The sequence below is a fragment of the Protopterus annectens genome, chromosome 13.part0 (assembly GCF_019279795.1).
Source record: "Protopterus annectens isolate FY-2018-M chromosome 13.part0, PAN1.0, whole genome shotgun sequence".
In the NCBI taxonomy this organism is placed as follows: domain Eukaryota; kingdom Metazoa; phylum Chordata; order Ceratodontiformes; family Protopteridae; genus Protopterus; species Protopterus annectens.
This window is the reverse complement of record NC_056747.1, coordinates 795,875,406-795,899,608: the sequence shown is the minus strand read 5'-3', so window position 1 is coordinate 795,899,608 and position 24,203 is coordinate 795,875,406. Positions and strand designations below refer to the sequence as shown.

The 24,203-nt window shown below is 39.2% G+C and overlaps 1 protein-coding gene across 1 annotated transcript in view; it reads left to right on the top strand.

The window, feature by feature from the left end:
• LOC122787678 overlaps positions 1-24,203 on the top strand; it is a 970,705-nt gene that overhangs the window by 798,349 nt on the left and 148,153 nt on the right. The window contains exon 15 of the mRNA XM_044054524.1: positions 19,989-20,017. Coding sequence (XP_043910459.1) covers positions 19,989-20,017 — 29 coding nt within the window. The remainder of the gene's footprint in view (positions 1-19,988; positions 20,018-24,203) is intronic.

The following is a 24,203-nucleotide window of genomic DNA, read 5'->3' as shown; positions in this document are numbered from 1 at the left end:
CATATAGTTGCAGGGATGCACATTTTGAGCTTTCTTCCTTGGCTTGTGATTCACCTTGACAGAGAATGGGAACCGTGGATGCTCACCCATCAGGTGCCAGAGATGGGCACATTCCAGACCACTGCCTGACTCCTCAGATGATGATGAATATGACCATAGTGGAGACAATGTATATGGTAGAGAAGAACCTACACCTGCACGTGTCACAAGATCATTTTCAGGACCAGATCTGAGGGGTGATGACTGATGTCTTTCAGACACAGATGAGGACCATGATGGGAAATGTCTTTCAGAATATGTCACTGGCTATGCGGGACTCATTCAGGGCAATAGCCCAGGTCATCATTCACAATGTTCAACCCCATCAGGCTGGGCCCTCAGACAGTAAGTATTGTCTGTTTGATTCACTGCTGCCACCATGATGTTTGCCATATAATTGATTGGACTGTATAGGCACACTTCTCCATGCATAGCATTGTGCTGCCATTTTTATGTGCTACACTTCCAAACATATATGACATTTAGCATTCTGTTGCAATGAGTGCATGACACACATTACCACATTACACATGCAGTCATCATGCTGATGTCCATGAGTTTCTGTACTTGATGCATACTTTGCTCCATGTGGGCAGGAAAGGTACTTATTACATGTGTGTACTCTAATTCATGCAGTGTAGCATATTGTTGTTATGGCCAATGCACCGTGGCCTTGTATGTCACAGTTCTGCATTTTGCAGTTAATATGCTGCTACTGATACTAGAGTTCCACTGATTACATGTGTGGGATTGATGGCAACTCACAAACATTTTGCCCATGCTGCACAAATAACACAGTGGGATGGGTATGAATTGTGGGATGCCGTATCATGTCATTTCAACAGCAGGACATGTCCTTACCCCTATGCTTTGTATGACACGACATGCTGTCACACTGGCTTTGTGTGTGTCATGTATTGGGAATGACGGTGCCATGTTGAATCATATAACTCTGTCTGCTGTACATGGGCAGTCCTACTTCACAGAGAGCATAGACTGCCATTGTACCATTCAGGCATACACCTTGGTAGTGCTGATTTATATAGTAACATTAAAGTATGCCTTCTTGGCCTACGCTACATTTCCACATGCATTCCTTATTCACATCAATTTGCATTATTTGGCAAATGGTGTAGATATTCACTGATTTATGTACATGTCTCTGCACATATTCCAATCAATACAGAAACAGCATTGTACTGTGGGACTGTGAACAGTCATTGAATTCATGTTAATGTGCTATAATGTTGTTTATAGGACTGCCCTTTACTCAGGTGCACCCATGGTCAGTTTTATACACACACACACACACACACATATATATATATATATATATATATATATATATATATATATATATATATATATATATATATGGTTTCACTTCAGAATCTCGAATTACTGAAAACTCGAACTTCATATGGTCAAGACCATATGATTGAGTTTTCAAAAACTCGAAATTCCAAAGTGAAATAAAAAGAAAATACCCAAACACATCATTTCTGCAGGGGGGGCAAGCCCCCCCCTGCATCCTCCCTACATAAATATACCATCACCATGATCGCACTATAGAGAGGAAATGGGAAATCTCACATTATGCGCTTCTGCATACAGAGTGGAATGGTAGTCCCCACTGTAGCGTGATCTCAGAGTTGGTATGTTTAAGTAGGGGGGGGTGGTGAAAGCAGCCCCCCATGTGGAGGGTGCAGGGGGGCTCGCCTCCTGCAGAAACGATGTCTTTGGGTATTTTTTTTTTTATTTCACTTCAGAATTTCGAGTTTCTGAAAACTCGATCATATGGTGTCAACCATATGAAATTCGAGTTTTCAGTAATTCGAGATTCTGAAGTGGAACCATATATATATATATATATATATATATATATATATATATATATATATATATGGTATACATTAAAAATTTTGAGGGAAGGATCGGCGACCATGGGTTGTCGAATTACGGTTGGCCGACCCGTGTTGCTGATCCTTTCATTATGCGAGTCCCAGTTCTTTAAATGCACAGTGCATTTGCACAGTTGAGGTTGGTCTTGTAACTAGAGATCTTGGTACAGTGGGGATCGGGAAATTTAGCCTTTTCCCCACTGTAGTGCAATCTCAGAGTTGGAATATACAATATGCAAGGGGTGTGGGGGGAGAAGCCGGGCTTGCCCCCCTGCAATATCATCATGTGACTTCTTGTGCTGTATAGGACAGGATTCTGTGGATGTCAAGAAAGGTTGAATTCACATTAGGACGTGTGTTCGCGATATTCTGACCTTCTCGACATTCCATGTTCAATGTTTTAGTCGACATTTCAGGTAAGACAGTCTTTTGTATGTTGACCATATAATAGTAAACTTATTTATATATATATATATATATATATATATATATATATATATATATATATATTATAAACCAAAATATAAAATGATAATCATAAACAGAAAATATAGTTTATATTATTCTGAGTTCCATTTATGATTCACATTTTATAGTTTGGCCTATGATGTACATTGTGGCAGCCTTGGTACTTGTCTCTATTTGTATATATATATATATATATATATATATATATATATATATATATATATATACATATATATATATATATATATATATATATATATATATAGATATACACACACACATATGTATGTATGTATATATATATATATATATATCTGTATCTATATATCTATGTCTATATATATGTATAGATATGGGTCTACTTCAAATTAACAAAAACCCACTTACCCAAAACAAAATCACAGAGACAAAATTGCCAAGACCTGATTTTAAAGAGCGACCATGTTGCTGAACCATTTCTCATCGTAAGTATCTAGTCTTCCAACATTTAAAAAGAAACACAACTCGCTATCTCCAACCCATGCAGATGCTCCCCACACCCCCTAACTAAATATACCAACTCCAAGATCACACTGCAGTATGGAAAAGGGCAGATTTCCCCCATGTTGGGTGACTGGATACTTACCCTGGGTGAAGTTTCAGCAATCTGGTCATTCATTAAAATACGGTTTTGGCAGTCTCGTCTTGGCGATTTTTTTTTTCAGGTAAGTGGGTTTTCGTTAATTTGAAGTAGACCCGTATATATATATATATATATATATATATATATATATATATGTATAGATTACCTTTAGTTAGCCATCAACCTGAACTTTGCCCCTTACCCCCATGGCAGTGCTTTCTCGGAGTTGGAATATTTATTAAGGGGGGTTTGGGTTTGTTTTAGCGGTAGTGTTTGAATTCAGGATGGCCAAACGGTTACTAACCATGTGGAAACCGTGAGCTCTCCAATTTTCGGTAATATGCCGTGTCATTGAAGTTGGTTTCTTTGAAGTGGGCTGTCGATTAACTAAAGGTAACCCATATATATATATATATATATATATATATATATATATATATATATATATATATATATATATATATTTTTTTTTTTTAATTTTATTTTCCATTTTCAGTGGAGGCCCGGGGAGAAAAGCTCCAAAAATACATACATTGATAAACAAAAATTACAGAGATAACACTTTAGTTAATGAGCATTTACAGTATAAAGTTCTGTCAGGTGCAAAAGTTAGGACATTAATATACTTACTCACATTCAATGTACTTGAGGACTAAAAATAGTAGGCAGAAAAGGTGGAAGTACTAGAACTAGATGGAAATGTTAGTCAGGGCTTATGCAGGGGCAGAGCCAGCGGGTTTTAAGAAAAGTTTTGAGCTGGGTTTTAAAGCAGTGAGGAGAAGAGATGGAAGAGAGATTGTCAGGAAGAAAGTTCCAGGATTTTCCAATAGTGTTAGAGAACAGGGAGTTACCTGCCAAGTTGTTGGCTTTACAAGTTGCTATGAAAAGTTTGTTAGAAGAACGTAGGCTTTTGAGGTTGCAGTAAGGAGTTATAAGGGAAGTGAGTATAGGGTATTAGTGGGCTTGTACAGAATTTTTTGGGCTAAGGAGAGTTGATGAAACAAGATCAGATTTTGCAATTTTAGCTATCCTAATTCCTTTAAGTTTTTGCAATGGTGAGTTCTGAAAGTAGAACCAGAGGCAAATCTGGCGATAGTATTATAGGCAGCAGACAGTTTCTTGAGGTTAGATTTGGAGAGGTTAGTATAAATAGATGAGGCATAAAGGAGGGTTGAAACCAGGTGGGAGTGGGCAATGGAGGTTCTGGTCAGTGGACTAAGGAATGGTTTGATTCTATAAAGGGAGCCTAGTTTTCTGTTGACTTGTTTTATAGTGTTATTTATGTGAGAATGAAAGGATAGGTTGTTATCTATTTCAACTCCCAGGAGCCTAGTGGAGGGGTCTGGAGATATACTGGTGCCATTATTACAGAGGACTGAGAAGTTAAGAGGAGGGGACTTGCGGGTGGGGGAGAAAAGTAACAATTTGTTTTTTTAGGGTTGAAAATTAGACATTGTTTTAGGAACCAAGTTTCTGCGGTTAGAAAACTCTGCTGGGTGATAGAGTGTTGTTCAGAGGCAGATGAGGCAGAGCAGATCAGAGTAGAATCATCAGCGTATTGTATACAGGTAGCTAAGGGAATACTAGTTTGCAGATCATTAATAAAAATAGAAAACAGAAGGGGGCCACAAATAGAGCCTTGGGGAACTCCTAGGGAAATGGGGAGGTGGTTGGATAAGTTATTATGCCAGAGTACTGCCTGTTGTCTATTTTGAAGGTAGGAGTGGAACCAATTTATGGCACTAGAGTCTAAGGCTAATGTTTTCAGTAAATTTAATAGGATCTGGTGATTGACCATATTGAAGGCTTTGGATAGGTCAATGAAGAGAGCAGAGGTGAGGATATTATTGTTCCGATTTTTGTTGATGCAGTCAGTGAAGGAAAGGAGGGCAGAAGTGGTGTTATGGAAGGGTCGGAAACCATGCTGACAGTTGGATAGGAGGTTGTTATTTAAACAGGTGTTTAAGAAGCTGTTTTTGGATACATTTTTCCATTATTTTAGCAAGGGGGGAGAGAAGAGCTATGGGTCGGTAGTTAGAAAGCTCTATTGAGTCACCACCTTTATGTAGGGGAATAATGTGAGATTTTCCAGATTGAGGAAATGTAGCCTTCGGTAATGGTTCTGTTAATCAGAATGGAAATGGGATAGGCCAATAGTTTGGCAGCAATTTGTAGATATTGGGGAGGTAGAAGGTCAGCAGATGGGGAGGAGGGTTTAAGTTTGTGGAGAAGAGAGCAGATGAGGGATGTGGGTATAGGTTGCAGTTGTAATGGGGGAATCAAAGTGGAAAAGGGAGGTGGGCTGAGAAGATATATGAGGGGATAGTTGTTTAGATAGAGACTGGACAGTTTCAGTGAAGAATGTATTAAAGGCATCAGCTGTTTGTTTTGGGTTGTTATGGAAAGAGTTTAAGGGGTGTGGGGTGTCGGAGTGGCCAGGTTTTAAGATTCTATTAATCCCTGCCCAAAACTTTTGTGGTTTAGCTGGTTAGTTTGACCACTCCCCCTTCTTAACTCACCTATCACACAGTACTCCTCCCTCCTACCCATCCAAAACCTATCCTAGTCTACTAGAACACATACTCTAGTTTGTATTTCATCACTCCATCTCTTCCTCCCCACCTTCTCATTTCTACTCCTTTTAACTACCTTCATACACATCCCTATCACCATGCCTCCACTACTACGCTCTAATAATTTAAATCATATACTCCTTTCCTCACTTCTTCCTTTCCTTATGCTATCTTACCTTCTAACATCATATGAACAACTTAGCCTCAAAGACACACACTCTTTCACCCAATACACAAGCCAACCTTCCCAAATCACATTCCAGCCATTTTCAAACTATATCTCTTCTCCTAGCTATCTTCTACCAAGATTTCATAGAAAGTTCCATATTACCTACAATAACCAGCCAGATAACAAAACATCTTACTTCTACTCCAAACCCTCTGACACCAAAATGAGACTACTTCTCTCACTCATAGCAGGTGACATTCATCCCAACCCTGGCCCAAACACTACTCCTACTATAAATCCCCTACTCTGTCCACTCTCCTGCTCAACCTTTCCATCAAAACCCCCCAAACTCTCTCTCAGTAGCTCACCTAAACATCCGCAGTATTAATAATAAAATTGCCCAGCTCCATCCTCTGCTTGATATTCACTCATTTGACATCCTTTGCCTAACTGAAACTTGACTAAAACCAACAATCCAAAACAGTGAAATTACTCCCCCAGGTTACAACATTTTAAGACTAGACAGTAAATCCAAACAAGGCAATGGTATAGCAATTCTGTATAAAACAGGGATGCAAATTACTGTTATCCATGAAAAACCTCCCTCTGTTAGCAACTCTGAAATCCTTATCACTCAACTACACTTTAATACCCACAAATCCATTAATATTATCTGCACCTACCTTCCTCCTGGAAATAATATTAACACCCTAGAAGAAATTCTTAATTGGCTCTCTATTACCTACCCACAAGAAACTATACTACTAGGTGATGTCAATATAGACTGGAAAACCTGCTCCTCAGGAGTCCCACCCTCCCTCCTAAATCTCCATGGCCTCTCACAAACCATTAACACCCCTACCAGAACAAACAAATCTAACAATAAAGAAAGTATATTGGATTGGATTCTGATTAACAGTCACGACCAAAATTACTTAGTAGGAACTCTACCTGACAACTTAAGTGACCACGCCCTCACCTATTTAATAAGACATAAAAGCCCTACCCCTCACCTTACTAAATGTAAACAAATCAGAACAAATAGAAACTTTAACCCTGAATCCTTCCTTGCCGAACTACAAACTACAAATTGGTCTCCACTTAAACTTCTGCCACTAGATGACGCTGTAGCATACTTCAACTCAAAATTCCTATCTATACTAGACTCTCATGCCTCTTTAAGATCTCTTAGAATTCGCTCAAAACAAGCTCCTTGGCTCTCAAAAGACACACGGCATAAAATAATTATGAAAAATAAGCTTTGGACCAAATACCATAGCACCAAAGATCCCAGCGACCATCTTAAATTTAGACAAGAAACATTACAAAAAAAGCCGTACTTCTAGACAAAAAAAAATTACTACTGCCACCTACTGCTATATATATATAGGCAAATGCAAATGACAAAAAACAGTTGAAATCCAAAAACGTACCACGGAGCCCTTGTACCAGCAACAACAAGTAGGTAGTCTTAACGAATTTTATTTGTCACAAACGTTTTCGCCGCACTAAGGTGCAGCTTCCTCAGAGAAAACAAATTAACAATGAGGTAAAAGTGCACGCCCCTTTTATACAAGGCAAAAGGGAAATGACAACATAGCAAGGTAAAACTCATTGTAGTAATTGGAAAGCAGGTATAAACCTTCACAAGAACAACTTGTTCCTCAAAAAAAATATACAAACATTAATTCATGTTAGTAATAACCATTTCAAAGTGTGAAATGTTACCAAGAAAGTAAGCATAAGAATTAAAATAACATATTTAAAATTCTTAAAATATGTAAATGAAATCATGACATTAAAGTGAAAATTCAACATAAAGGTCATTCAAATAGCAACTCATAAAAATAAATGTAATATGCAGTAATGGATTAAATCTTGTTAAAAAGTAATGGTAATCCATTATAAGTATAAAGCATAATGAGCATCTATGTGCCTTAAAGATATTATTGTATAAACAACAGTAATAATTAAAATCTAGACAGTAATAAACATGAGAAGTGCTACACCAAAGGCACACCACATGAAGTCAGAAACAAAAAACACGCCACATGAAGTCAGAAACAAAAAAATATATATTATATGTATTCTGGGAAAAATCATATGTATGCAAAAGTAATTAAGGTATACATACATAGGAAGGTACTACCTTAAATAACTCCTCAACTTGAGTACTGCTGAGATGTTACAGTTTTCATTTAAACCGGTAGCAAAATGCGTCTAACGCAGTTGCCACTCCAGTTCACGCATTCTAAGAGTAAAGTTATTGGGCCTCCCGGATGTTATTGGTCACTTGGTCTATGGCCATAACGAGAAAGAGTGCCCAGGATGGCTGGCAATGTGTTTAGCCAAAGCATTAACATCAGAATTTTCTTAATTGCATACATATGCTCAGACACGGTCCCTAAGTCTGCGATCAGTCTTCCCAGATAGAATGAGGGACAGCAAAAGGGCCAGGTATACAACTGATCTACTTTCACAGTTGAGTGGAGCTTGGATTAAAATTTCCTGTCCCTTATAGTATAGGTCTGCCCTGCTCTCATTTTATAACACCAATTGCAAAACCACATGGGTACATCCCTGTACGCCTGTTGAAGGTTTTTTTAGTTAGGTCCCTCTGTAAAAGTTCCTTAAGGTTATTATTTCTCTTAAAGACAAAGTTAGGACAGAGGCCTAATTTCTCAGAGAGGCCAGGACTCCCTACGATAAATTGCCAGTTTTTCTTAATCAATGCAGTAGTAGTCTGAGTGTTGAGGCTAAATGTATGAACGTAGCTAATGGCAAAATCGCGTACATGGTTGGTCAGAGAGGTGTCATTAAGAGTCCTGGCCTCTCTGAGAAATTAGGCCTCTGTCCTAACTTTGTCTTTAAGAGAAATAATAACCTTAAGGAACTTTTACAGAGGGACCTAACTAAAAAAACCTTCAACAGGCGTACAGGGATGTACCCATGTGGTTTTTGCAATTGGTGTTATAAAATGAGAGCAGGGCAGACCTATACTATAAGGGACAGGAAATTTTTAATCCAAGCTCCACTCAACTGTGAAAGTAGATCAGTTGTATACCTGGCCCTTTGCGATTGCTGTCCCTCATTCTATCTGGGGAAGACTGATCGCAGACTTAGGGACCGTGTTCACGAGCATATGTATGCAATTAAGAAAATTCTGATGTTAATGCTTTGGCTAAACACATTGCCAGCCATCCTGGGCACTCTTTCTCGCTTATGGCCATAGACCAAGTGACCAATAACATCCGGGAGGCCCAATAACTTTACTCTTAGAAGTACGTGAACTGGAGTGGCAACTGCTTAGACGATTTTGCTACCCGGATTTAAATGAAAACTCTAACATCTCAGGAGTACTCAAGTTGAGGAGTTATTTAAGGTAGTACCTTCCTATGTATGTATACCTTAATTACTTTTGCATACATATGATTTTTCCCAGAATACATATAATATATTTTTTGTTTCTGACTTCATGTGGCGTTTTTGTTTCTGACTTCATGTGGTGTGCCTTTGGTGTAGCACTTCATGTTTATTACTGTCTAGATTTTAATTATTACTGTTGTTTATACAATAATATCTTTAAGGCACATAGATGCTCATTATGCTTTATACTTATAATGGATTACCATTACTTTTTAACAAGATTTAATCCATTACTGCATATTACATTTATTTTTATGAGTTGCTATTTGAATGACCTTTATGTTGAATTTTCACTTTAATGTCATGATTTCATTTACATATTTTAAGAATTTTAAATATGTTATTTTAATTTTTATGCTTACTTTCTTGGTAACATTTCACACTTTGAAATGGTTATTACTAACATGAATTAATGTTGGTATATTTTTTGAGGAACAAGTTGTTCTTGTGAAGGTTTATACCTGCTTTCCAATTACTACAATGAGTTTTACCTTGCTATGTTGTCATTTCCCTTTTGCCTTGTATAAAAGGGGCGTGCACTTTTACCTCATTGTTAATTTGTTTTCTCTGAGGAAGCTGCACCTTAGTGCGGCGAAAACGTTTGTGGCAAATAAAATTGCTAAGACTACCTACTTGTTGTTGCTGGTACAAGGGTCTGGGTAATGCTTTTTGATTTCAGCTATATATATATATATATATATATATATATATATATATATATCATAAACCAAACTATAAAATGTAAATCATAAATGGAACTCAGAATAATATAAACTATATTTTCTGATTTTCTGTTTATGATTCACATTTTATACTTTGGTTTATGATATATTTATAAATATATATATATATATATATATATATATATATATATATATATATATATTACTGAAGGTTATTATTCCACATGTACATTGGCATGACAGTATGTATGTATATGTGATACCACTTCATAGCTTGTTTATCTATACCTCCTACTGTTAGATGATTGCACAGTTCTGTGTGTGTGATTTATGCATGGCCATTTTTCTTGCTGTTGGCAATGCAATCAGCCCATGTGACATACACTGGCCATTGTATTCAATGTAATTTGGGTTGACTTCAGCACCACTCTCCGTGATGTACACATGCATTTGGAATGTGTCCTCCTACATAATATTGTGCTGCTTTATCGTTTACTTGCTTAGCTTTGCTGGCATGTCCTCCTTGATGTGGGGCTGAGTTGTCCACCTCCCTTCCCCCTTTGTAAGGTATGGCATATATCTTGCACAAATGCATGATATATGTTCACCTTCCTTGGAATTCTCGTCCATTTTCCTGTAGTTGTTTTGTTAGAAGGTCCATTTGTGCCAACCCTTTGGGCATTATACAGATGCAGGGCATATGCACTCAAGTTGCTAAATCTTGCTTACATTACATTCTTGTTCGTGTTATGCCTGTGTGTTACATGTTACCCAGAGTAATTTGTCAGACTACATGTGTACAACCTAATAGTTGTAATATAGCACTAATCATAAATTTGATGATGTCAATTTTCATTCTATTCTCAACTGATGGGTTTGGATCCATTCCTTGGATCTGACTCAGCTGTTATTAAAGCTCACAGCCACCAAAAACTCTTGAGCTTCTCCCTTGCCCATAATGCACCATCCCCTAACATACCTCAGACCTCGTTTGTTGCTTTTTGTGAAAGACATGGTCAGCCTGAACTCTCAAGCATTTATTGAGATGTGTTTTTTCTTTATATTTTCTCTTACCTGATATGTATTTTCATTACCTTTTACACTCAGTGTAATTCTGTTATACCATTGTTAGTAATTTTTTTCCCCTTACTTTCGGTATAATCTAATTTTACAGTGTACACACCTGTGTAATTCTACTTACCATTGCTGGTATTTCTCTCCCATTTCCTCTTCTTGCGTAAAAAAAAAAAAAAAACTTTCTCCCCTTTCTATTTTTCTTTAAAGTCATCATGTCTGACAAAGGGCCTGCCAGCTTCAAAAAATGTCAGAAGTGTGGGCATAAATATGTGTCTGTTGTTTAGGCGCTCAACATCCACAAGAGTTTGCTACCTGCAAAAAATTCAATCCTAGGGCCACAGCAGATAGAAAAAATAAATTGACATTAAAAGGATTGCTTCCATCCTTGTTCAGAGAGGCTGTCTCTGTGGTTCAATCCTCCGAAATGAAAATTAAGGAGACATTGGCTAAGTATCCAAGATCATCTACTTCACCAATTCCTTCTTCAGAGCCACACTGAAGAAAAAAATCTAAACTGGATCCAAAATCTTTTCAGGTCCTCTCTCCTTCAGGCCTGACTAAAAATTTTCAGATCCAAGCTCTTTAGATCTGAAGATTCTACTGAGAGAACAATATTCTCTGACACTGGATCCAGTACCTTCCAGTGTTCCCTCTCCCTTCCTGGAGAGACACCATTCAAGGTCACCATCCCTTGCCTCATCTCATTCTTCCAGGAGTCTAACTGAGGATGAGGACAGAATGATGCGGAAGTTCCTACTGGCGCAGATTCAGATGGGTGTTCTCCCGGCTCCAACCCCTTTGGGTCATGGAACCCATCCATCTTTTACACCACCAGTATCTGCTCCATTTCTGATCTAAGGTTGCCACCCATCCCATTGTCAGTGGGACACTCACAGGTTAAGCTGCCTCATCCTGTTGCCCACTGTGCAAAGTAGTGCGACTTGAAAAATCCCACTTTTTAATCACTCTGAATTGATGTGGAAAAGCCGCAATTCAGTGACGTCACTAACCCAGACCTGCAGGCAAAGCTGCTGCCTGTTAGGTCCAGGTGCTTTCATTCATGCAGCAATTGGCTGCAATTTATGAAAGGGGTGGGGATTGGCACTGGAAGAGCCCTGCAAAAATCACGGCTGTAGGAGCGCTTTGTTTTAAGCGCTTCTACAACCGCTAAAACAATGACCGAGATTTGGTTTTTTTTTTGTTTTTTTTTCTAATGAGCCAGCAATCCATCCATTCGTCCATCCATCCATCCATCCAGCCAGCCATTCATCCAGCCAGTCAGCCATCCATTCATCTAACTAGCCAATCATCCAGCCAGCCAGCCATCCATTCATCCAACCAGCCAGCTAGCCATCCATTCATCCAGCCAGCCATCCATTCATCCATCCATCCATCCATCCATCCATCCATCCATCCATCCATCCAGCCAGCCATCCATTCATCCAGCCAGCCATCCATTCATCCAACCATCCATCCATCCATCCATCCATCCATCCATCCATCCATCCATCCATCCATCCATCCATCCATCCATCCAGCCAGCCAGCCAGCCAGCCAACCAACCATTCATTCATCCAGCCTGCCAACCATTCACTCATCCAGCCAGCCACCTATTCATGCAGCCAGCCACCCATTCATTCATGTAGCCAGCCATTCATTCATCCAGCCAGCCATTCATTCATCTAGCCAGTGAGCCATCCATCCATTCATGCAACCAGCTATAAATCCATTCATGCAGCCAGCCAGCCATTCATTCAGCCAGCCATCCACTCATGCAGCCAGCCATCCAGCCAGCCATTCATTCAGCCATCCATCCATTCATACAGCCAGCCATCCATTCATACAGCCATCCATCCATTCATACAGCCAGCCATCCATTCATGCAACCAGCCATCCATTCATGCAGCCACACACCCAGTCATTCATCCTTCCAGCTGCTACTTCCATCAACCAGTTAGCCACTCCAGCAGCCAGCCAACCAGCCACTCCAGCAGCCAGCTAGCTAGCCACTCCACCAGCCACCCATCGTAACCATAACAGCATATCCTTCACCACTCCTGTGGTGATGTCAAGGTAGAGGGTGTGGCCAGTGTCATATTGGCCACACCCCCATGTCCCACTTTGGCCCACTTAAAAGGTGGCAGCCCTACTCTGATCCCACCAGTTATTTCAGAGTACCTAGATTTGAACCTTCTGGGTCCATCCATCTCTAATCCAAAAATACCTTTATCTTCAGGATGTGTAGTATAATCCAGAAGGTATTTACTGTTCCAGCTGGGAGACAGTCACTACCAGTTCAGAGTACTGCCCTTTGGCCTCACCAGAGCCCCCAGGGTGTTCACCAAATGCATGGCAGTAGTAGCATCTCACTTGAGACTGCAGGGATTCTGAGTGTTTCCATATCTAGATGACAGGCTCATTACCACCCCAACCAGGCATCTACTATTATCAGCAAGAGATCAGGTGATCCAGACTTGTTCTCATCTGGGGATAACCATAAATTACAGGAAGTCTCAGTTGCAACCAACTCAAACCTTGGAATTCGTAGGACCAGTCTTCAACACGACATTAGTGACAACTTCTCTTCCTCTCTCAAGAGTGCAGACTATCAGATTCCAGGTCGGGAAAATAATTTGCAATACCAAAATTTCAGCCATCTTAAGTCTTCAAGCCTTGGGGTCATTGTCAGCTGCCATCATCTTGGTCCCTGTAGCAAGATTTCATATGAGAATTCTCCAAAGGATGTTAGCAACACAGTGGTCAATTCTTTTTGCAGCGCATGTTAGCACAAATAACAATCATGAAATACCTTTGGCAGTGGATTTGGTCAAATCAGGTTCTGCAAAGTTGTCCTTTCATTCTCCCTCAAATCAAGACCACAGTGACCATGGATGCTTCCCAGATTTGGGGGGGGGGGCTTCCTGGGGAGAGCAGTTCAATTCACTTCATCCCCCAAAGATGCCAATTTGCATATCAAAGTTCTAGAGATGAGAGCAGTGCTCTTAGAGTTGTAGGCCTTCCAAAATGCTCTCCCTTTAGGGACAATTGTGAGTCAAACAGACAATATATCAGTAGTTTGGTACATCAACAAGCAAAGAGGACCCAGATTTTACCCCTTGTGTTGAGAAACACTCAGAGTGTGGCAATGAGTGATCTTATCCAACCGCTTTCTGATAGCAACACACATTTTGGGAAAGTCCAATGTGATAGCAGACAAATTGAGAAGGTCCATTCATCTACCTCACAAGTGGTCTCTCAATCAGAGAGATTTTTCATCAGTGGGGACAGCCTTGCTGTGATCTTTTTGCATCTCCCCTAAACAACAAGTGCAGCAGCTTCTTTGCCCTGATTCTCCACTGGGGGAATTACTGAGGGACCATCTACTCCATGACTGACCCCCCCCCCCCCCCCATGGCAATGATTTTTAATGAGGGAGCTAGTTCCTCAATTATTAAAGTTCAGTTAGTCGTAATCTTTAATTTTCATATTGGATTGAGAATTCTTCTGTGGCTTCATCTAAACTTTGTAAAGCATTTTTGAGAGGCACATTCCTGCTGAGACCCCCCCCCCCATATAAAACCCTACTCCTCCATGGGATTTGAACTTGGTACTGCAAGCTTTGACTCATTCCCTCTTTGAGCCAGCAGCTACATATGATCTTAAGTTCCTAACCTGGAAAAACATCTTTCTAATGGCCATTACCTCTGCTGGAAGAATTTCAGAACTACAAGTATTGCCATCTAAACCACCCTACTTGATGTTTCATAAGGATAGAGTCACATTGCGTACCAATGTGTCTTTCCTTCCTAAGGTGGTGTCAGAATCCAGTATCAACCAATCCATTCATTTGCCAGTCTTCTTTCCTAAATATGCAAACAAAGGTGAATATATGTTGCATTTACTGGATTTCCACAGACAATTACATTTTTACTTACATAGGACAAAACAAATTAGAAATATGGACCACTTATTTGTATCCTTTGCAGATTCTAAATTGGGCAAATCAGTTGCAAAGGTAGCTTTAACCAGATGACTGATGGATTGCATATCATTTATCTACAGCAAATTGGATTTATTCTTATCAAAACCTCTAAGACCCCATTCAACTAGGTCCATGGCTACTACTTCAGTATTTTTCTCTAGAGCTTCCATGGAAGACATTTGTGTGGCTGCAACTTGGTCCAATACTCATACCTTTATCACTCATTATAAATTGGATCTGGTATTGAGGGGAAGAGCAGTTTTGGCTCAACTGTGCTCAGGAAAATCCTTCCTTAAAACCCACCCAGGATTTTAGATTGCTGGGGACTCTGTCCCAGCAGTTGAGGATAGAATGAAAACTGACAACATTAGATAAAAAGGTTATGCACTTACCATAACATTCCATCTATGTCATCCATTTTCATTCTTCCTCAACTTTCCACCCACCAACCCCCAACCCTTTTTCCTTTTGAAATTCTGGAAGAATGAAAAACTATAAGGACCCCACTGTCCTTAATATTGAGCTCCAGATATGATCTTTCTGTCAGGAAAGTTGTAGTGATTCTTTCTACTTTATGTGAGACAGCAAATAAGATCTGAGGTATGTTAGGGGTTGATGTATTATAGGTAAGAGGAGTTCAAGAGTTTTTGGTGGCTGCAAGCTTCAGTAACGGCCGAGTCAGATCCAAGGATCAGATCCGAACCCAACAGTTGAGGAAGAATGAAAATAGACAACACAGATGGAATGTTATGGTAAGTACATAACCATATATTATTACACATCATTAGTGTGTGTATGTGTATTGATATTATTATCCGATAGTTTCCTGTTACACCAGTGAAGGTCATACAGTTGTGTGTACCATACATATGTGTGTACCATACAAATGTGTGTGCGTACACCCGTGTATTGCCTCTGACATGGCATATGTCTGTGGCATATGCACTCCATTGTACATCTGTTTGGGTTGTGTACACCTGTTTTTGTAACTAGCGCCCTTTTTTGCCTTGCTACAGCAGTGCTGTTTTGCATTGTGCTTGGTTGTTTGCCTTTCACATGCATGGCTTGAGGTTCTGTTCGGTCCTCTGCTGGTATTTTCCAGCATTTATTGGTCTGTATTTGCTCATCTGTGCTGTTGCTTGGCTTCCATTTGCACTGCTGACAGACTACTTGGGTATTGGATTCAATATCCAGTGTGTACCATGATCCCTATTTATTACCTTATACCACACAGCTGCCATCAATCATACACATTCATGTATGATTGCCACACAGTTTGCAACATGTCATAATGTAATAGTGCATGGATACATATGTATTTCTGCATGTCACAGTGGCTGCCATGCATCCCCACCCTGTTTGTCAACTTTCCATTGCCCATGTTGTAGAGTGTGCCATCTGTGTACCTTACCTTTCCTTACTGTTTATTTCTGACCTTTGCCTGTCATGTCATGTGATATTTGTTATATGTGTATACCTACTATTTTGCCCTTTTCCTCCTTTTCTCCTGTCTTTTTCTTTCCATCTACTCTCCAAAAATGGGGAGGGACTTATTACCACCAAAAAAAAAAAAAACTGCCCATGTCCCTCCAATTGTCCCTCAGATTTTCCTATGCCAATATATTTCTTGTGTATCTTCTTTACCCATACTCCACATCTGCTTTTATAACTCCCTATTTCCTTGGGTATGTGCATTACCCCATGTTCCCCACACATGTCCTGCATCCATTGTTAGCTACTATTAGCTCTGGCAAAGTGACCATGATTGCCCTTCTCTAAGCAAAATGTGCCAGATTCCGCGAATATTATGGAATCTGTCCCCTCATGGTGGTCCCAAATCAGCCAAAATCTGAATATTATAAATACTTTGCTGAAAAAAATTATACATTACTCACCCAGTCACCTATACGCATGGCTTTTTTTTACCCTAAGATGGCATCATTGTGAAAGTTATGTATATTGTTTGTTCAGGTTTTATTAATAATGCTTTAAATTCGGTATAAATATTCTATTTGAGACTATTATACTTTTTTTTCATTTTGCTCTACTAGTTAAATCTTAGTGCAGGCAATTCACATCTTTAGGACAAGTTTTCTGTAGCCCAGCTCAGTTTTATTTAGCATATAATATAGCACCAATGAGTTAAGTCAGAGACCTCTCTATGTCCATTTGATAAAACAAATGGTGTATGAAGTGCCCTCAACATTATGTAACATTCAAGTATCAGTCATAACATCAAGGCAATTATACTAAAGGAGTACAAAAATTAAAAAAAACGTTTAGAGAATTCTTCATAGGGTGGGCGGTTATCCTGTCATCATCAATTTGGTAGCCTTTACATAGTCATCCACATCATCCAGGCTTTCGTAGAAATCCTAGTCATCTACCCGGCTGTGGACAGAGCCATAGTCTCTGTCATCCATCCATTGTTATGATAGTTATACTCCTTGCTGAGGTAGCTGGAATGATCATCTGTCCAACTGCAAATCTTTTTATGATCCTTCTCTCTTTGGATGTGTTTTACAGTATTATATCTGGTTTTAATAATTCCGAAACGTGCTCTCATTGCATGCACTTAAGTTTGTAATGTTTATTCAAAAAATCTTGAAAGCCATGATAAATATGTAACATTTTCTGAGAAGGGATCTTTAATTTGCTTAGCTTTCTCTTTCAAATTGTAAACATTTTTAAGTACCTAAGTGTTCATATTTCTAGTTTTGTTGTGATTCTGGAAGTATTTGCCATAGGTACTTGCATTAAATTGATAATCCTCACAAGTGAATTGTGTTATTTTTCAAGACAAAATTATAGTTTCTTTCAGCTGAAGGTTCATGCACAGTCTTTCATGTATTTTATTTATATAATTAAAATATATATATATTTATTTGTTGTTTCCATAAAATTGAACTGTGCCATTTTAGACCTCTTTCAACCATGAATCAGACCACAAAGGGCATTATATATGTTGTGCATATATGGAAAGCTTAGAGGAGCCAGTTCAGCCAGCCTATTACTGTGGGGGGGGGGGGGCAGAGTGTCAGGAGAAAACCTATACATATATGTTTTGGGATTTCATAGCCAAGTGCTGTGTACCTGCATAGTGCTACATTTTGAGAGTTTCAGTGAGCAGAGAGCCACATAGCTAACCAGACATGCAAAAAGCATTAAACAGCACCAGCAGTCCAAGCAAAAAACTGTATAATCAAAGAGAAGGGTAATGCTAAAGGGTGAAGAAGCAGCTGGCCGCTCTATGGCTGGAGTAGTGCTACAGTAGGGCATGTGACTGATGAGATGTACTTTGCAACAAAGGCAGGCTAGAGGGGCCAAGTCAGTACATGCTCACATGCTCAGTATAGCTCTCCATAGGTGTGTCTCACTCTCAACAAGCACAATAATGGTAGCATAGCAGCCATTATATATACTAATGTCAGTTTACACAGCATAGTGCCCACCATGTTCATCATAAAAATGGGGAGAAAAGGGGAGAATAGCAAGCAAAAGGAAACATACCAGGGTAACCACAAGTGTGAAAGATTGTGGAAAGGAAAGTTTTTCTTTTTTCTTTTCTTTTTTTTTTTTTTTAAGCTGAAAGAGACCCTTTTTTATATGTAGAAAATTAGGATAGGTGGGAAAGCTGTGGATGAAACACAGGAAGAAAAATAGGCAACAGGAACAGGCGATAGGGCTAGCAGACACATAAATGTTTGAGGATAGTGGGTGGACACAGACATACAGTAGGTAAACACTGACCTGTAACTATGGTGGGGAAAATGGGGTGGCTGCTCTAATGTACAAAGCTTTCAGGATGGTGTGATGGGTAGGTACCTATGGTCTGACAGTGCAGTACTGATACTGCTTTATGTAGCCACAGGGATATCATGTCTTCCTAAATCAATGACAATGCTGCATTTGTGAAAACTGTCAAAGCACTGAAGTGCCCGGAAGTGCCCAGCCTCTGGTGATTAATTGCAGCAAGCCGAACTGGGCACCAGATGACCTAGCTATAGTTCTGGGTAGACAAGTGATAATTTACAGGATTGGACAATAAACAAGAAATGTGGAATGACACATAAAGAAAAGAAAATACCAGGCTGGGGATATGAAACAATCCTGGCATGGTTGGATGCCAGGGCATCCCAGAGGCATCAATTACCTGGCTGGACTATGTTATGGATAGGTGGTTCCTCTGGTGATTTTACAGGCAGGGTCTTGCAATCAGATGACTCCACAACTCATGCCAGAAGGCACTCAATGTTGCCAAGACAGGCATCCTATTACCACCACATATTGGTAGCACCAGTCTCTGTAAATAATGCTGAAGGACCCTAAGGTGGCTTCCCCTCACCAGAATCATTTACATTTATGAGTTGTTCCTGCACAGCTAAGTCAGCAGGCACTACTGTATTTTGTTTTACAGCTCCATGTGTGGTAAACACACTACTTTCATTGTAGCAAAGTTTTAAAATACTTGGATCAGCAAGTTAATTGCCAGCAAACTAAATTTCAATAATAGATCCTTGAAAAAGAATCCATCATAATGCCACAGGATGGTATCTGTTGCAGCTAGATTACTGGAATTATACAATTCTGCACTTATATAATTTTCTGCAGAATTTATATAATGTCACATAATATTAAATTTCTGGAGAATTTACAGTCAACTATAGAGTTTTCTCATGCAACAAGACTCCTGCATCCATCTAGTTTAATTTGGAGTATGACATCTATCTTTGTAAAGTAGCATCACATTAGTGACAGGACTGGATACCTGTAAAGGAAATAAATAATGCCACAGAAATCACATATGTAGCTCGCTCACTGATATGATGACATTAGATTAAGCATGGATTAGCGCTTCACACTGCAGTGCTTTTCATTAACGGGTCTCTGACAGCCACTACATATGCATGTTAAAGCTATAGTCAGGAATCTACAACAGTCCTAGTTATAACAATAGTAGGCAAATACAGAAACAGTTTATATAAGGGACAGAAGCCTGAAATGCTTTGCATATTGTATACTAACTACATTTTCTGTTCACCTTGCAGCCTTCTTTTGATGCAGTTTCTCTAGAAAGGTAAGCTAAATAAATTATCTTTTTTTGGGGGGGTCAACATTTAAAATAATATTAGGCAGGAATAATTTTATGTTTTGTCAGCAAATAGATGTATTCATGTCCTGCCATCCTAGATTAAAGTTAAACATTCCCGTTTTGTTTGATTCCAGCAGTGTGGTCATACTTATACAGTATATGATATTATAATATGCATATCTGTAAAACACAAACAAATGTAAGTGAAAAATGATGACATTTCTTGGTCACATGCCATAGCTGTGAATGTTGGAATTTCAAATTTCACATATATTTGAAAACTGAATGTTCTCAGTGGAATTTGCATCCTTTTCTTTGCGTGAGGGAGGTGGCAAAACTGTATAGGTGGGGATGTGGGGGCAACTATCTTCCTTAAAAATAATCAGCTCCAAGGTCTCTGCATCCCAGGGAGAGATGAATTTCCACTGTAGTGATCTCATTTGAACAGACTGCATTTTCATATGTAGCAATGGCCTGAAAACCGTCCTTCACAACCAGTGTTATACTTCCAACTCCTATAGATGGTATTTGATTCAAAACTGTTCTAATTACATTACTGGCTGTACCACTGAGGTGGTCAAGTCCTAAGAATATCAAAGTATGTTGATCTTCTTCAATACACAACCAAGGCACTTTAAATGATTACTTATTGCAAACACCCAAGATACCCAGGAGTATACATACTATAGATATCTATGAAATGAATAAATCATAAGTGTTAAGTAATTGCATGCCTCTACTGGGACTTGAACCTGGAATTAAATTAAATTTCCATTCTAATTAAAAAAAAAGCTGTGCTGCTAAAGAACCACTATATGCTCAAAAGCTAAAGATATATATATATATATATATATATATATATATATATATATATATATATATATATATATATATATACATATGTGTGTGTACAATATTAGTGCTCTTGGACCTTATATTACTTATTATTATAGCAATAGTGGGCATTTAAAATATGAGTTATGATGTGATATACACATGACTTGGGGGGGTATGGTGTTTTCATATCAGCCAGATGTATCATCTGGAACCATATTTCCCACAGAAGTTGATGAGAATGATAAGGAATGGTGGGAGGCTTATAGGGAACAGTTCCAGATATAAATATAGATATTTATAAATATCTAAACAGATGTATAAAGGCCCCAGAAACAAACTCACGTGGTGGACCTGGTAACCATTTGAAATGCTGGGGCACACTAGAGCAAGTCCTGAAATATGGAGACTGAATAGCTGAAAGATCGGACTTACACTTACCGTGTCCAAAATGCTATTTCTCAGAATATTCCCTTTTCTCCGAGGAATGGCGATGTCTGAGTTGGTATATATAAGTTCAGGGTAGTGCAGGGGGGCTTGGCTTCCCATGCAAAAAGACATTTTAAGAAGGAGTGTAATCTTCGAGATTCACTCTTCTGTGTTTTCTGTCTTTTTTTCTTCAATTTGGCACTAGGCATTTCAAGTGCCAACATTTCAATAGGAAGCCAGTGGAATCATAATATCAACAAGCTTTACAATAAAAGGGAAATAACTTTGACCAAAAGAAAGAAGAGTAATTCCCAGAATGTTACAGACCAGTTTGAGGCTAAAATAGCTACCCAAGCCATACAGTCATAAGGCATATAAAAGCACAATGTAGCAATGCACTGAGCTGATTGTGAACGATGTTATCTACACTGAGGCTGAAGATATAGCAAACCTAATGGCTGTTAAATTTAGCTCTAACTTTACTCCTCTCTCTCCCCTCTGTCTGTCCATCAAGATATACCTGAAACTAGCTGACCTCTGGCTATTACACAAGACCAAGTCCTAAGAGTGCTATCAAAAGCTAAAAATACTGCGTAGATTGCTCCTGACAATATCCCTGGATGCATCTTAAATAGCCACAACCCTAACAACACTGTTCAATCTCAGCCTCTATACAGGTTTTGTACCAAGCAAATAGAGAACAGCTAAAGTCATTCTCCTGCATAAGGGAGGACATTCCACAGATACAGGCAATTACAGACCTGTAAGTCTGAATAGCATATGCAAAGCCATTAAAAAAACTTATCTTGGAATTAATCAGTCAGGACATAGGGAATCTCCAAACACTGGACCCATCTCAGTTTGGATTTGTCCAGGGCATGTCATGCTTATGCAACCTGCTGGATTTTTTTGAAAAGGTCACCAAAGTAATGTATGAAGGTAATATGGTACACACCACATACCTCATCCTGGCCAAAGCTTTTGACACATTTCCATACTTAGGCATAGTAGAAAAGTTAAATAAACTGGGAGTTAACTGATATGTCACCTGCTAGATGGCTAACTGGCTCACAGACAGGATGCAGATAATCAAAATAGGGGACGTTACCTAAACAGAGAGACCAGTCACCAGTGGAGTCCCCCAGAGTTCTATGCTGGGACCTCTCCTGTTTGGCATCTACTTTTCTGAAGTAAAAGACTATACCAAAGGGCTCTGGTTAACTACATTTGGACATCCTATAAGCTGGGAGCAGTCATCAAATCCTCAAATGACTTTGCCATCCTTCAGGAAGATTTGTCTCAAATAACTGGTGTCAAAATCATCGTCTGAAACTAAATGCCAAAAAATGCATTATTCTATCCTTCGGGAAGTCACCTACCCCCGGGGACAACCACATGGACAATACACCCCTATGAGTTGACACAGATGTTCAGGATTTGGGAACCTCTGTGGATAGTGACCTCATTTTTGACCAACATGGGTGTAAGAAAGTCCTTCTGTATGGTACGGCTTATAAACAAAGGAATTTCGTCTACATCTAGGGATGTCATTGCCCCCCTTTACTCAGCCATTGAATATAATGCCCCCTTTGGCATGTATCTGTCCAAACACATGCAACAACATCCACAGAGGTACCTTACTAAAAGGATACAAGGTCTAAACCACATGTCCTACATGGACCAACTCAAAGCCCTGTCACTATACTCTGTATCCTACAGACTGCTAAGAGATGACCTGTGTCTGGCATACAAGGCATCCTCTGACCCATTACAGATGAATTTATTTGCACATCAACAAGTCAAATGGTATCATAAATACTCAGTCTAGGGAACTAAACCTGTTCTGCAACATCAACAGAACAGTTTAGAAGGACTGGTATATTTCATGTATGATACAGAGTGCATCCCTGTCCATTTTCAAGTGCAACTTAGATGTAAGGATGGGAAAGAGAAAATTTACTCCAGGACTTCCCCCCTGTACTACTAATGGACAGAGGCAACTCCTGAATCCATTATCCCATGTACAGGTCTCCCTCAAATTATCTGTCTTATGATCCCAGTTATTTTTATTTATTTATTTACATTTGTTTACCAGGATGTTCCTACTGGGTGGAAGCCCATTTTCAGTGGAGGCCCGCAGAGAAAACCTCCGTAGCATAAAATACATAGACTTAGACTTACAGGCACAATTCACAGTATAACGAGGCAGGTATTGACTGTTGTAAATCAAGATAGTTGAAGCAGAGATATAGACAGTTGCAAAGTATAACAGACACAGAGCAATTTTTTTAAACAGGTTACTTGCCAAAACTGCAATTCTTTAAAAATAGTGGGCTACAAGAGTCTTAGAACAATAGAGTGGAAACATTCATATTTATTGAGTACCTAGACTAAGAAGGTTAGAGGTAGGGGGATAGTGGAGAGGTACAGTGGTTATTAGTAAGGGTACTCTGGGGTGACTGTATCCAGGAAGAGAAAAAGATGAGGAGGACATTGGATGGTGTTAGCCAGGGCTGATACAAGAGCAGATCCATTTGCTGTTAAAGTACTCTTTTAGCAGGTTTTAAAATTGAGGTGGGCTGGTAATGTTTAGAGTATGTTGGGGAACTATGTTCCAGATTTTGGAGATATAATGGGAGTAGAGGGCATCTCCAGTTTTATTGCTGCTTTTGGAAACATTTAGTAATGTTTTATGTGTCAATCAGAGTTGTTGAGTAGTAGCATAGGGCTGCAGCATTTGTTGTAGGGCAGGAGTCCTGTCAGGTTGGTATACAATGTGGTGGTTGATGATGGGTTGGGTGAAGGTTAAGTGCTGGGGAAGTTCTAACCAGTTTAGTTGTTGTAGGGAACAACAGTGGTGTGATCTGTCAGGGGAGCTCATTGTGAATTTGGCTATCTTGTAGCAGGA